The sequence below is a fragment of the Podarcis liolepis genome, assembly GCF_965112155.1.
Source record: "Podarcis liolepis genome assembly, chromosome: 5".
NCBI classification, from domain to species: Eukaryota; Metazoa; Chordata; class Lepidosauria; order Squamata; family Lacertidae; genus Podarcis; species Podarcis liolepis.
Window position 1 is genome coordinate 92,942,291 of NC_139556.1, and position 15,182 is coordinate 92,957,472.

At 40.7% G+C, this 15,182-nt stretch overlaps 1 protein-coding gene across 1 annotated transcript in view; it reads right to left on the minus strand.

Moving 5' to 3' along the window:
- Positions 1-14,709, minus strand: part of CCDC39 (coiled-coil domain 39 molecular ruler complex subunit) — a 30,058-nt gene extending 15,349 nt beyond the window's left edge. The window contains exons 1-11 of the mRNA XM_083504007.1: positions 14,302-14,709; positions 11,566-11,685; positions 10,181-10,327; positions 8,013-8,171; positions 7,449-7,541; positions 7,228-7,356; positions 6,452-6,643; positions 5,246-5,349; positions 4,173-4,305; positions 1,809-2,003; positions 579-743 (exon numbers count right to left, since the gene is read on the minus strand). Of these exons, the coding sequence (XP_083360133.1) occupies positions 579-743; positions 1,809-2,003; positions 4,173-4,305; positions 5,246-5,349; positions 6,452-6,643; positions 7,228-7,356; positions 7,449-7,541; positions 8,013-8,171; positions 10,181-10,327; positions 11,566-11,685; positions 14,302-14,430 (1,566 nt within the window). The 5' untranslated portion in view covers positions 14,431-14,709. The remainder of the gene's footprint in view (positions 1-578; positions 744-1,808; positions 2,004-4,172; positions 4,306-5,245; positions 5,350-6,451; positions 6,644-7,227; positions 7,357-7,448; positions 7,542-8,012; positions 8,172-10,180; positions 10,328-11,565; positions 11,686-14,301) is intronic.
- Positions 14,710-15,182: the final 473 nt, after the last annotated feature.

A 15,182-nucleotide genomic window follows, 5' to 3' on the forward strand; every position in this document is an offset into this window, starting at 1 on the left:
TCCGTCTCGCTGCTCTAGCTTGGGGACGGCTGCGCGCAAACCTCTCCAGGGCAGCGGGGTGCCTTCACCCCGCTGTCCTGCAGAGGCTAGCAAGGCTGTTCCCAAGCCAGAACAGCGAGACGGAGGGCTCCGTCACTCTGCTCTAGCTTGGGGACGGCTGCGCGCAAACCTCTCCAGGGCAGCGGGGTGCCTTCACCCCGCTGTCCTGCAGAAGCTAGCAAGGCTGTTCCCAAGCCAGAACAGCGAGACGGAGGGCTCCGTCTCGCTGCTCTAGCTTGGGGACGGCTGCGCGCAAACCTCTGCAGGGCAGCGGGGCACTGCGCTCCAAAGGCTTCAGAGATCTTTGAGGCTGGCGGTGGGGGAAAGCAGCGCTTCCCCCCACCGCCAGCCCCACAAGCTCTGGTGAATGTACCTTGAACGCACCTTGTTTTAGAGGGGGAGAACAAGAAAAAAAATTTTTTCCCTGTTCTCCCCCTCCTATGGTCCGGTGCGTCCTATGGTCCGGTGCGTCCAATGGAGCGAAAAATACGGTAATCATCGCTGTAGGTGCAATCCCATGAGATGAAAAGCCATACTACCTGGAGTTTCTTCTGCTGTGCTTGTAGAGTATTGTATGCTTGTTTCTTTTCTTCTGCTATCTTCGAAAGTTCAGCAACTTTTGCTTCTAAAACTTGCTTCTCATCTGTGTTAAGCTCCCCATGCAAGCGTGACAGCCTTCTCTCAACTTGCTGTATGTAAAAATCCTGTTAAAAATATTTTAGGCAAGAAATAAAATGAACAGAGAGGCTGAAAAGCAAACAATTAGAGTCATTTCTATACATGCTAAAACATTAACACAAAAAAATTAGCTGTAGGACAGGCACCTAATTAAGTAATTGTTCCTGTACAATTGTTTCAGGCCTATAGGCCTTCTCATTTGTAGAGTGTCTTAAAATGGATGGTGTGAAATGTTGGCTCCCAAGTAATCTTCTAAAAATATAACAAAGAGTCCCCAACCCAGAGAGAGTCTGCTTTAGGGAGGCTTACAGCTGAGTAGCAATCTTACCACTACCAGTAGATGCTGATAAAAAGGGGTAAATTTTCAAAGTGGTGCATAGGAGTTATGCATACAAATCCCATTAACAAATAACAGGATTTGGGCATGTTCATCTCTTGTATCGCTTCAAAAATTTACCCTGAAGCAGCCATGGTTCAGAGGAGCCATAGCAAAAAGCTGATTTGGAAATCATACAATCCCATTCCAAACATATTTACTTGGAGGTAAATGGAATTAGTCTCCAAGTAAATGGATTTTTTTTTCCTTTTTAGAAATAGCTTCCTCTAATATCAATGACACTTACTATCAGATAAATATATTTTATAACTGAAGGACAAAACAATAACTTTATTAACTATGAACTCAAATAAATATTCTCTTTCTTAATACTGTATTTTGCAAACACTTCTGATTTAGATTTTGTCAGAACTACACAATGAAAATATACACGCAATTATATGTATGTCAGTGAAAGGCTTAAAATGATTTCTTGACCATTTTTGGCTTCTGCCATCATCAACAGCACAGCTGGATTTCAAATCACAAAGTCTAGGAGACTGTGCTAAGAAAGGAGAAATTTATCAGGAAGGGGACACCTGTCAAAAGTGAATGTTTAAGAATTAGGAGTGCTCAGCCCGTGGTGTTCTTCCAGTTCTTAAATGTCTACCTCTGCTTTCCCGTTCTTTTTAAAAACCCTCTCTTGCAGCAGATGTCCCTTTGCTGACACACACACACACACACACACACACACACACACGTTGTTATCCCTTACCTGCTTATACATGAGTTCTTGTTGTTTGAGTGTCTCAGCATCCACCCGGCATAAGCGACTGTGTAGGTTTTTCAGCTGTCCTTTGCGTCCATCTATTTCAGCTGTGCGACACTTCTCCTTGTCTTTAAGTTTCTGCAGCTCCTTAATTCTTTTGAACTGTTTGTCTCGCAGATGTTGTTCCAGTGCCTCTCTCTCCTAATGGTGTTAAAAACGTTCAAAATGTGAATGCTGTGCTATCTGTTGCTTTATCAATCTTTCCAATTCCAAGGTTGCTTCCAGGTGACCAATTTGTTTGTAGAATGTTTGCATGGAGGTTATATGACACTCGCTATTTATTAAGCATTCATTCTGAATTCTACCAGCGAAACAGTGATAACCAGAAAGCACCCTAAGAATGTAAATGACTACACAAGGATGCACTTTTAAGTTTAACCAGAGTTAAGATTAGTTACCTTGGGTGGGTCTGTCCCTCTTTGGGATATGCACCCATTCTGCTCTGGCACCAAGGCCACCCCTTATCTGACACCTCCATCATGCCTCTCCCTCTTCTTTCTAGAGATAGGCTATTCCCACTCTCACTCCCACTGTTGCAAAGTGTTACCTGAAAGACAACCACTCAGCCAATTCTATCTCTCTCATCTCTCTCATCTACCTAAAGGGCAGACCACTATGTCCGTAAGAATTATTCATCCACTAATCTACAAAACACTGTTAGCAATTACCATAACTGAACACAAAAATATAATTCACTTTGACTGAAATGAGATCTCATTCTTTCTAAATGATTAAGACCTTAATTCAGATATTTTAATAACACATAGAGATCCTAAAACATACAGTGAGTTAAATGAGATTCAGTCCCAGCAACACTGCTTTCCTACAAGGGAGACTGGGGCAGCCACTGAGGAACAGGAGCTCAAATGGAAAGAAAGCAATTTTGAGTGCATTATTTCCTGCCCATATCTTTTCACCATGAATTAATAGATGTGGCAAATAGACATGCATGGCTAATTTTGATGGAAAGCGTACTTATGACTAACACATTACAGACATTGTTCATCCTAGTTAAACTATCACCCCTCAGCTGTGGAACTGCTATGCTCTCGGGTTATCCACTTCCTGTGTAAGGAAAGAAGCACTGCACATGGTTTAGCTGCCCTCCTAAGAATATTACGGATAATCTCTTGCAGTCTGCAGTCAGGTTGTTTCATTTCAGTGCTTTCAGGTTCTCTGCCTTATTGTTATTTTAATTCAACTACTATTAATCCACATTTAGAAAATTCTATACTTAAGTTCAAAGAAGAATTTAAAGTGCTTCTTGTTGAATTATGAAGTCACTTGAGGTCTAGTGTTATAGTATCATATGCCAAAAAATTAGCATTTAGAATAGAGCACAGTCCAGTGTCACAAACCGGTCCATGTTGTCTCACCAATACTACAAGATCAGTACCATTATGCAAAAATAGCCATTTTGGAAGACTGGCTGCTAAGCTTAAGGAGTGGAGACAACTGAGCTGTGTTCCCATCTTAAGTAATTTCAATAAAATATTTTGTCAGTGCTAGCAAGGGAACTAATCTACCTCTTGTGTCTATACAGATTGTTGATACTCAAGTTCCTTATGAAGATTCTGGCACAGCTCAGTCAGTAGCACGAGACTCTTAATCTCAGGGTCGTTGAGTTTGAGCCCCACATTGGACTAAAGATTCCTGCATTGCAGGGGATTGGATTGGATGACCCTTGTGGTCCCTTCCAACTCTATAATTGTATGATTTTATAACAGGCATTGATTGTGAGCCTCTTAGACCAGAAATAATGTCATCCAGAATGTTAAAGCTTTGCACAACTGAATAGTGATTAAAATACCTTTCATGCTTCTTCGTATGAACAGTTCCTGTAAGGATCATTATTATAGGTTTTCCTTAAATTACTTATTAAAAAAATCCCATGTGGAAATAATGACTAGACTTTCCTTACATCCTCTGTGATTCATTGGGTGATTTAAGGATTTTTGCTTTTGTGGTGCTTGTTATAACATTTGAGTTCCTTCACCTTAGAACTGCTGATTCTCTTTCCTCTGTGAATCTCATTCCCAATTCAGTCAAAACACATTTGTCTGGCATACACCTGATCTTACAGGTTTTCATCTCAAAATTTCTTATACGTTTATCTCGGTTCTTAATGGAAGTTCAAAGTATTGCGGAAATGATTAATCAGATAGAGCTCACATGGACAACAAATATTTCTGTAAAGTAACATATAAAAACTGAAACCAAATTGTCAAAGGTATCCATGTCCAATGGCACTTTGACAAACTGCTGGTAACAGTGAAAGAAAGTATGCTTTTTATATATATTTGCTTTTACCTTGACACTTTTCTCTTTCTCTTTCAGGAGCTCTTCCATTCTGGCTGCTTTTTCTTCTAAAGTCAGTGCTTGGTTTGTCACATATTTCAGTTTACTCGCAAGACTGTCATTCTGGTCCTTTATCACGTTTAGTCTGAGCACAGATTTATGGGGTGAGAAGGAAAGTTACATATAATTTTCAAAAGAGAAAACTGGAGCTAATATCCCTAACCCTCAAATTAATATAAACTACATGTAACTCTAAGAAATGTAATTTGCTATTTAGGACCTCTAACAACTTACTTAGTAAGGAGCCCAAATTTCAGCCATTGTTTTGATATAGTTTAAAGACAAAATAAATCAGATAGTTTTATTACACTTAATAGCTTATCACATATTAAGATATGAATCAGGAAACACCTTTAAAGCTTTATCAAAAATGGAATTGGGAATTTCCTGGTCAACTCTTATACTTTTCCAGAATGTAGAAGAGAATGGATGGAATACTGTAGCATTCAGAGAGAATCTACAGATTGGTATGGAAAAGAGAAGACAAGAGAATAAATTCTAGCTGGGGAGGTAGGGGAGACAATGTTTACCATCCAGGTAATACGGCACCTTGTCCTAAACTATACTCCAAGTCCTGAAGTTTCCCTAAGACTTTTAAAAAAAACACCTAGCTAACAAAAAATGGTTCAGTAAATGTTAAATAGTCATATTTGTGACTCTGCCCATGCCATTGCTTTTCATCATTGTCTAAAGTACAGTGGTGCCTCGCAAGACGAAAAGAATTCGTTCCGTGAGTCTTTTCGTCTTGCGATGTTTTTCGTCTTGCGAAGCACGGTCCGTCGCAACTGCGCCTCTTCAAGCGGCTTTTTAAAAAAAGCGCAAGATGTTTTCGTCTTGCAAAGCAAGCCCAAAGGGAAATTCGTCTAGCGAAGCAACGCAAAACCGAAAAACCCTTTCGTCTAGCGAGTTTTTCGTCTTGCGAGGCATTCGTCTTGCGGGGCACCACTGTATCTATTCTTCTAGTACTTGTTACATAAGTATTTTTTAAATAACTAAGCAGTCATCTCACCATTTATAATGCCTACCTTAAAGTTTTCTCTTGGATTTCCTTTTTAAGGTTAGCTACATTCATCCTCATCGCTTCTAACTCAGAAGCAGTTCCATCCACAGTAGCTTTCAAGGTATCCAGCTAATGGTTAGGTTTCATGAATAATGAAAACATAAGTGTTTATTCAGAGTACTGTGGTCATTTTGAAATCGTAGCTGTCAGGCAGCCCACCAACTTCCCACATTTGTATTGTAACACAGATTTTGTATTTGTAACACAGACTTTATTTTTTATTACTAACAGCTAGCTATTATAAATATTACTTTGATACAGACAACCTGCATTTCTGTCATGCAAACATTCCCAATTTTAGGTGAGCACCCCTTGTTTTCATACCTTTTTACTTTAAATTTTATGTATATTTCTCTGTGAGCTTCCCATCAAAAACCTTATTGAAATGAAAGCGTGTATAGTATTGGCTTTTTCTCAGTTTATGCTACTTGATTGTGAAGTGCAGGAATAAACTACAAAGTCCACTGCAGTGGACTGAGTCCACAGATTTCACTTCACTAGGCCACAAATGTTGATCTTAGGATCTGGGTGACTCAAGTTCAAATAGGTGCTGAGCCACAAACTCACATGGTTGCCAAGCCACAGTTTCCCATATTGAAAATAGAAAATATTGATGACGTTCAGCACAAGACTGAAGTACTGGCGGGAAAGATAAACCTTTTACAGAATTGGGACTTCTAGAAGTTAATAACAGTCATAGTAAAAATGATAAATTCTAAAATTTGGGGCTAGATTTTATAGCCGTGTGGGATTTTAGTTATGTGCATAAAATTAAATTGAAAGGTGAAACGAGAGAATAAACCTACTACTTCATTTGACAAAAGATGTAAAGTTGACAAAGCATCATTGGCATTTTTACGGCTTTCCCAATTCAAATGCCAATGCCCAAAGTCTGAACCCCTGGACAAATGCCACATATGTATAAATATCCCTTACATGCACTGACCATAACAAGTTTTGATTATAACTTCTTCTGATGAATCTGTTAGTAAACATCAGACATAATGGGACTATCAGTTCTAGAAAGGTGTCTTCATTTTGCTCCGTTTTAACTTTCTCAAGTTTACAGCATATTTCTGCTATGACAGCATGGGCAGACATTTTGTTCCAAAGTGACATTCCAAACTGAAAAAGATTAAAGTCTCCAGACTATATATGATGTTAAAATTACCTCATCCTGGAACTGATTTCGATTGGCCTCCTCTTTTTGGTAATCTAGCCTCAGTTTGGTAGCCAGCCGATCAGCCACGGCGATTCTCTTCTCGTACTCCATGTTATTACCGCTCTCATTTGCCAAAAACTGAACCTTGTCTTTAAGCAAACTTTCCTTTGCACGGATTGCCCGCCTTGCCTGTGCTAAAAGCTAGGCACAGAAAAATATACAAATAGTTGTAACCATGCTACTGGATCAACAAACCAAGAATTGCAAAAAAAATGTTAGCTAAATTTGTTCTTCAGGGGACTGTTTGTTCTGTTTTCTTGCTTTAACAGTTAATGATGGGAAAACCCAATTATATACTGTATTGGTACGAATATAGTCCACATTTCCCCCCAAATCTGGCTTGTATAAAACCTGAGTAGAGTCTTTAGTTGTGCACTTATAGGTAGAGAAGGTGTGATTTAAGATGAGGCCTCAGGAACCACAGAGAGCTTTAGTAATTTTAGTAAAAAGATCAACCGACCGTCTCAATAGATGGCATTGGTTGCCCAGTATTATTCTGTGTGAGACGAGTCTAGAGGTTGCATGTGTTTTTAAAATTGTGCCAGAGATTTATGACATTTTTTTTCTTCCAAAGAGAACTCATTTTACGAGTGCGGTTTATATTTTGGGGTGGCTTATATTCAGACCAATATGATAAAACCCATATGACATTCAGCTCTTTAGGAAATGGAAGCCTAGGTGAAATTACATATCTTAAGAGGTCAAAAAGCCAGAAAATAGTTTACCAAGGCACACTTATCTATTTCTTGATCTCTTTTCTGCATTTGTTCTATGGTGCTCTCCCACTGCCTGATAAGTTCTTGTCTTTCATGATGAACCCTGCGGAAATCTTCAGCTGTTTTATCCAGCTCTATCTGTAAAGAGAAGTGGAAACTAATAACAATGTATACCAGGTATAAGAAGCACTTGAAGTATTACTGCAAAACCCATTCTCCAGTGGACAAACCTGAGCAGCCAAGGTTTCCGTAAGCTCATTGTCAAGAATTCTGCGTCTGTTATTACATTGTACAGTCAGCATTTCGATCTGTAGAGTTAACATCTGAAAAGATAATGAAACATACTTTTAAAAATACTGAACTCTAATTATAAAATAGTTAGAAGTTAATAAAGCATTACCACTGCCATGTTTTCAGAAAACCTCAGGTCATAAAATCCTAAGGCCAGGAAGGGCTCAAAGATTATCTGGACCATCTACTTATAACTCCATTGGAAGTATCCAATGTGGCTGTTTTGCTCATGCAACAGAATACCACTTTGCACAACCAAACCTCTTCTCCTCCATTCTGCACCCACCCCTCGTAATCCACTCCAGATTTTCACATTAGATATTGCCTTATTTTGTTGTAAAATGCCGTTAATAAAGAAATAATAGTTGCAAACATCCATGTTTCGCATCTCATGTCTTAGTACAGCACTACACCTCTTTCCCATCCAACCAGATGCTGCAGGTAATATGGACTTGCGGGGCTGGGGGTGTTACACGTGAACTTTAAATAAAATATATACATACTTGCAATTTGCCATCATCTTGCTGTGCATACTTCTGGATTGCAACTGCATCATTGTCTTTGCGTGCAGATTCTTCTAACCAAGCCTCCAAAGCTTGTTGGTCCCAGTTCATTTGGCATCTTAAGGCTTCCAGCTTCTGAGTCACTTTGAAAATATTGTTCTAATATAGTAGGAAGGAAAAAGGGGGGGAAAGGAGATGTAATTAAAAAAACATACAATATCATATTTTTATTAACCCAACAAACAACTATGCTCTGGCTACCTTGAGGCTGCTTACCTGTGGAAAATATTGAGTCAGAATCTGTTTTGTGTATCTCTTGGTTCTCTACCTTTCGCCCCTCCAATAATCTGAAATCCTACTCTGAAGACTAGTCTGAAGACACTGAGTTACAGTAGATGGGAGTGATGGGCCCGAATAAATAAAAACAGGTTGTATTTATAACAGAGGGCCATGACTAACTCATCACATTGAAAGGACTTTAATTCACATGACTGCTTCCAAGAAAGGTAAGGGGACAGACTAGCTGCTTCCAAATCTTTCCTATATATGTGTATTTGTACCAGACATGACGGGACAGTCACATGTGTTTTAAGCATGTACCTACCCTATTCATATAAAAACCAGAACTGGAAGTGGATCTACTACTTTACAGCAAAAGAGGTGAGTGGAGAAGGGGACAAAAAGCAATCCCCTTTTCCAACCTTACTTCTACATTGCTTTAAACATTTTTTTTCTCTACCCAACTAGTTTCCGGCACTGGAGCTGACTAGGGGAACTTGCATAAAAGCAGAGACACACCTAGCACAGCTGACATGTCACTCTAGTTTGACCCTTTTGGAGGAGATAAAAATGATCATTATCATTGCTGGGATCCAAAGACTTCTTTTGACACTTCTTACTTCTTCTGCAAGTTCAGTGGAATTGTACACAGTGGATTCTCATGCCATATGAGAAAACATCAGTACAGCATACCAATAAATAATATGCATAAAACCATCTGTTACTATAAATCCATGCCAAACACCAACTATTATTGAGGGAGCAATCCTATGCACAAGAAACTCACATAAAGCAAGCCTGGGAAAATAATGCAGCATAAAGTTACACCAGATCTAAAGCTCATCTGGCAGCAGGGCTGTTGCTGCTTTGCAGAGGGAAAACAAGCCTTTAAAATAGTGTTCTGTGGTGGGTTGCCAAGGCACGTGACCAAGATGAATGGGTTTAGGATGCAGATGAAGTCCTCCCTCTCTGGTCCCACTTCTGCCATGCCTCTAAACTGCCCCTTCTGAGGAATTTACACTGGCCTCCGGTTACCCAGCTTTGGCTCAGTTCGGATGAACAAGTTATGTAGCTAAGCCTCTGAATTCATTGCTTGTGCTGCTGGGAAGGACAAGCCCCTCTTGGAATGTTAATACTGTGAACTCCCCCTCCATTGAAGGCTTCAGGTGTGAATATGTGTGAATAAATCCTATTTCTAAGACGCACAAACTCTGCTATGCCTCATTTTTCCAAGGAATCAAAAACCCTGGTTAAGTGCGAAGAACCCAGAATCTCTTGCTACCACTCGGCAAAGATTAGGGTGGCCTGTAACAATATTTACTTACTTCATTTATGAGTTACACCTCATAAAACATCCCAAGGCAATTCAACAATAGCCCAATATGAGTGCCTCAATAAGAGACTGCTTCTTATTAAGTACAGTTTTGTCCCAAGTAAACAGTTCCTGGAAAATCGAGTGATAAGCAGGGGCAGGCTGTAGATAAGCAATAGAGAACATGTTTTGCATGCCTAAGGTCCCAGATTCAATCCCAAACATTTCCTGCCAGTCACTGTAAACAGAACCGAGCTAGATGAACTAAATGTCTGACAGCTTTTTAAGTTTCTAATCAACCATGTTAAAGTGACCAAGTAAAGTAAACCAAGACAGTAGTTCAGATAACCATTTCCACATTGTACCCTAATCTTGCATTAAAAACCTTAAATACTTGGATCATTAAAATACTTTAGGAGGGAATGCTGCAATAAAACAGTATGAATATCAAAACTGTTGCTGTGTGAAGTCCTTTGTTTGATGCAGCTGAGAAGCTCAGCGCAAGAATAGCAGCAGAGAAAGCTTCCAACTTTAGGAATATATTTTTCAGATATGTGATGAAATACTTGAAACATACTTCTTGACTATTTTTCTTCTCTCGTAATGAAACCATTTCATTCTCCAGTCTTTGAATCTCGCTTTTCAGTCGCCCCACTTCTCTCTCTGCGAGGGATTTAAAATGCTGCTCAGTTTCAATTTCATTCTGCCTGGCTCTGAAAAGAGACTAAAGAGAAAGGCAATTAATTATTTTTCAGGGTTAACAAGCAGTGATGATTTAAAGGCACCTTTTGTGTTTGTTTCCTTTTTAGAAGAAATTGAAGTTAAAAATGGATGGGAATTTATAAAACATACAACTAAGGAGTTCCACTTAAGTAAATATCCAAGAACCTTTCTGACAGGTATTGAGACTTAGAAAGGTATGAGTTTTGTATAACAAAAGATCCAGCATTTTCTCTTGAAGCAGTTTCCTACGGTTAGCTATCCAAGTGATGCAAACATTTCAAATGAGATTTTGAATCCATTATTTTATTTTTCTGTAGTCCAGAGCAGAACAAATGTAGTGTTAATTATATTCATGTGGGTTTCTCTACAAATTTGGAGTCTATTTCATTCAAAAAAAGTAACTGCAGCAAACATCTTAATATCAAGAGCTGCTATATGAATTAACTGACAGAAATTATTAACTGTCATGATTAATAATCATTTTTTTCCAGATAAAATGTTCTATCTCTTACAAAGAAGTTCCGTAATCTTATCTAGAACCAGCATATTAAATATAACCAGTTATAAGATCTCTCATTTTTGCTAGAATCCCTTTGACTTATAAAAATCCATTAAATCTTTAAGTGCCCACACTATCAATGATATCATTTTACTTATAACATTTCTTTTGTAAATATTATGAACCCGCCATGCATTGCCTACTGACAAAAGAGGAATACAACTCATTTAAAAATTATGTTTGGAAATAATCGATGCAAAACACAAGCAACAATGATAAACAATGAACATAAGTAACAATGATCAACACCCCTTTTCTGTTTCATGTACCCTGATCTTATGCATGTTTACGCAGAAGTGAACCCTACAGAGTTAAATGTGTCTTATTTGCAAACAATTGCACACAGGATTACAGCTCTGTATAACAATCCTAAGCATATTTCCTTAGAAGTAAATTCCATTAAGTTTATTTATGCTTAATAAGTGTGCATAGGATGGCAGACCAGAAAGGCTGTAATACAGCAACATTTCTGGTTAGTGTCTGGATGGGAGATCACATGGAATCTTATGTTTACTACCTTGAAGGGAAGAAAGATGGGTATATTTAGATAAAATTGAAATCCAGTGCCAGTTTAGTTGGGAGTATGCCTCACTGAACACAGTGGGATTTACTTCAAAATAAACATGAACAGGACTACATTACACATGTATTTCACCAAAGAAGTGCTCTTAAGCATCTACCTGTGTCAAATTAAACTCCTGCCTGACGTTCTTCAAATGTGATGTCATAGCAGCAATACGGTCTTCAAAGTCAGTCAACTGATTTTGTAAGTTTGCCTTTTCTTTTTGCAATTTTTGCAGCTGTAAACAAAATTCAATATATTTTAGTGTTACAAAATATTAGAAGTATTAGAAGATCAAAAGATGGTCAGGTTTTTTAGATACTATTGCATTTAGAGGTGGGGAAGAAAAACCACAAAGTCTTCATACATGAACATATTTGGTGATTTGTTCAGAAATAAAGTGGTGCATTCACATTTCACCACTAGCAGCCCAGCATGTTTCACAGTACTCCCCTTACCAGCTGTTTATATCACAACATCTTCAATTCATCAGATATGTTTGTTTGTGTACACGCCAAGGTATGTTGACAGGGTGGAGATGTCTTTACCCCATGCAAAGGTGTTTACACTTTGGTTAGAAACGAATTCGCAATTAAGAAAGGCTTAAGGATCCAATCAGTGTGAAGCTGTTTTAAGAAACAATACATCAAACAGTAGCATTTTGCACCAAATTTCAGGATACATATGCATTAAACGCCCAGCACTGGAAACACACAGTAAATGGGAATGTCAGCACAGCCATCCATAAAATATATTCACTTTTAAAGGCAAGTTAACCCTACTTCCTTCCCTGTCTGCCATACTTTGCCACAGTTTAACCAATACACGCAGCCTTACCCTGTGTAAAAATAGATTTAGGCTGGGTTGGATATAAAATTTGTTCGTGCAGAAGACTGGACAAACTCCAACCATAATGCGTATATAATGGAATTTACTGCCACATGGCATTTAGCCTAAATGGCCTTTTAAAATGATTACATAAATGCACTCTCTTAACACCTATTAGCTATTATAGCTAACTTGGAACCTTCACGTCCAAAGTCAATTCATCTCTGAATACCATATGCTCGGCACAAACAATAAAGGCCGCCTTTACACCCAGCTCATGTTCCTACCTCATCTGGTTAGCCAGTGTAAGGAAACAGAACGCTGAACTAAAATAAGCAGACGGACCTTTACTCTGATCCAGCAGTGCTCTCCTAAGCCAACTTTTCTGACCAATTACGGACAGCTCCGGAAAGATAAAGAGCAGAACACAGCCCTACAAGGCACCATACTGCATCAGCACAATGTTTCCCAAACCCCAGGTGGTTGAGGCATGCTTTATTTTCTCCTCTGAATTCAAGGAACTCTTCGCTCTTGCCCTTGAAGAAAATTCCTACTTTGAACCGCCTCTGCTCTGCACTAGTCACTCTACATTGGGAGGCAGCAAGCCCAAAGTAGATGTACTTATGCAGAGATGGAGCAGCAGCCTCACAGGTCTATTAACAGCTCTTAGCCATGACAACTAAATGCGCTGATGCAGTATATGCCTCTGAAAACTAGTTGCTGCTTGGAATCCAGTTTTAGATGGACCCCTAAGTGTGACTGAAGGCCTAGAAGCAAGGCTCTTCTTTAAATTCGCTTCCAGTGCCATGTTGCTGCATCTCTGTACCGGGGAAAGACTGAAATGTCCCCATCACACCCTGTGCAAAGATGAGACACACATATTTCACACACACAGAGCATCCTTGGAAGTAGAGTTTGGCTGGAAGAATTTTTGCACCAGAGCATAATGCAATGAGAAAACAGGTGGACACTTTTGTGTGTGGGGGGTTTTTTTTGGGGGGGGGGATTCTTCGGTTTCGATTCTTCTATCAGCAATGGTTGTGGCACACTAAGCACATAGTTCAGGAAATTCCTGCACTTGGGGGGGCTGGTCGGCCAAAATCACCCAACCCACAATTCACTTTCCAGGAGATCCCACTCCTCCCCGCTCCAATAACATTTGGAGTGGGGAGCCTTTACAGCCCCACTCATTTTTAATTGGCATCATAGAAATGTAGAGTTGGAAGGGACCCCGAGGGTCATTTAATCCAACCCCCTACAATGCAGGAATCTCATCCGAAGCACCCAGGGGACAGATAGCCATCCAACCTCTGCTGAAAAACCTCCAAGGAAGGAGAGTCTGCAGATTCCAGAGGGAGGCCATTCCACCGTGGAGCAGCTCTCACTGCTGGGAAATTTTTCCTGACATTTAGTCAGCATCTGCTTCCTGGTAACTTGAATCCACTGGTTCGAGTCCTACCCTCCAGAGCAGGAGAAAACAAGCTAGCTCCCTCTTCCATGGGACACCCCTGAAGATATGTGAAAGGTGAATATGCAGTGGTACCTCGGGTTAAGTACTTAATTCGTTCCGGAGGTCCGTTCTTAACCTGAAACTGTTCTTAACCTGAAGCACCACTTTAGCTAATGGGGCCTCCTGCTGCCGCTGCGCCGCTGGAGAACGACTTCTGTTCTCATCCTGAAGCAAAGTTCTTAACTCGAGGTAATATTTCTGGGTTAGCGGAGTCTGTAACCTGAAGCGTATGTAACCTAAAGCGTATGTAACCCAAGGTACCATTGTATTTCCTCTTCCCAGGCTAAACATATGCCAATCCTTCAACCGTTCCTCATCAGGCTAGGCTTTCATCATCTTGGTCTCTTGCCTGTGTTCCAGCTTGCCCATGTCCTTATTCAATGATGGCGCCCCAAAACGGGACAAAGCGCTCCAGGTGCGGCCTGACCAAGGCAGACTCCGAGATGGAGCCAAAGGGGTCCCGCCCCACCCGCCCTGGCCTCTCTTACCCCACCCCACCCAGTCCCGCCAACTCGCCTCGTCCTCCAGAGCCTTGTTTTCCGCGTTGGCCACGGGGATGGCGAAGCCGTCGTCCCAGTCGAGCTCGGCCAGTATCGAAGCGGTGGAGTCGGCTCCGCCATGGCCGCGGTCGCCCAAGGCGTTCATGGCGCCCCTTCCTCAGCTCGGGGCTCCCGCCGCCGCCGATGCCGGCCCTGAGCAAAGCCAGACGCGCGCCGTTGGTTGCCTTGGCAACGGCCGGCGCGAGGCCTTGGCAACCGCCGCGCAGGCAGGCAGGCAGGCCTCATCCTGGGCCCGGCGGGTTTATAAAGCCAAGAGCGGTGCTGTGGGGGCGGGATTCTCCCTACGCCCCCTCCTCTCATAAAACTCGGGGTCCGGCGGGTGGGGGGCGGCGGCGGCAGCGACTCGGCAACACGAGGCGCCTCCAGACCAGTGTTTATAGCGCTCATCGTGCGCACGAACATTTCGCAGCTTGCACGCCACGTCGGAGGCGTCAGAATAGGCTGATATCCCAGTCCCATTGAATCTGGGTTTAATTCCCACATATATAGATGAGATTCCCATATATATGAGAATATATAATTATATATGTATATTATACACATTATATTTATATATTATATTTTAATATATTTAAAAATATATTAAGTCCTATATTAAATTATATATATTAAAATAAGAGCTAAGAGCGTTTCCAGGCTGTCGCAAATTGAGGTGGCGCCATTGGGAGGTCTTCAGATTTCTTGTGGAACGGATGCGCTGAAAGGTTCATTGACTTTTGTCTGACCTCCCTGAAAACGAATCGGGATGAATGCTCCATAGGCAGGTTTTTTGGAAGTGCCCATTATTATATGGAATACTTCGCTATAAGTTCCTCGTTTATAACATGAGCCAGCGGT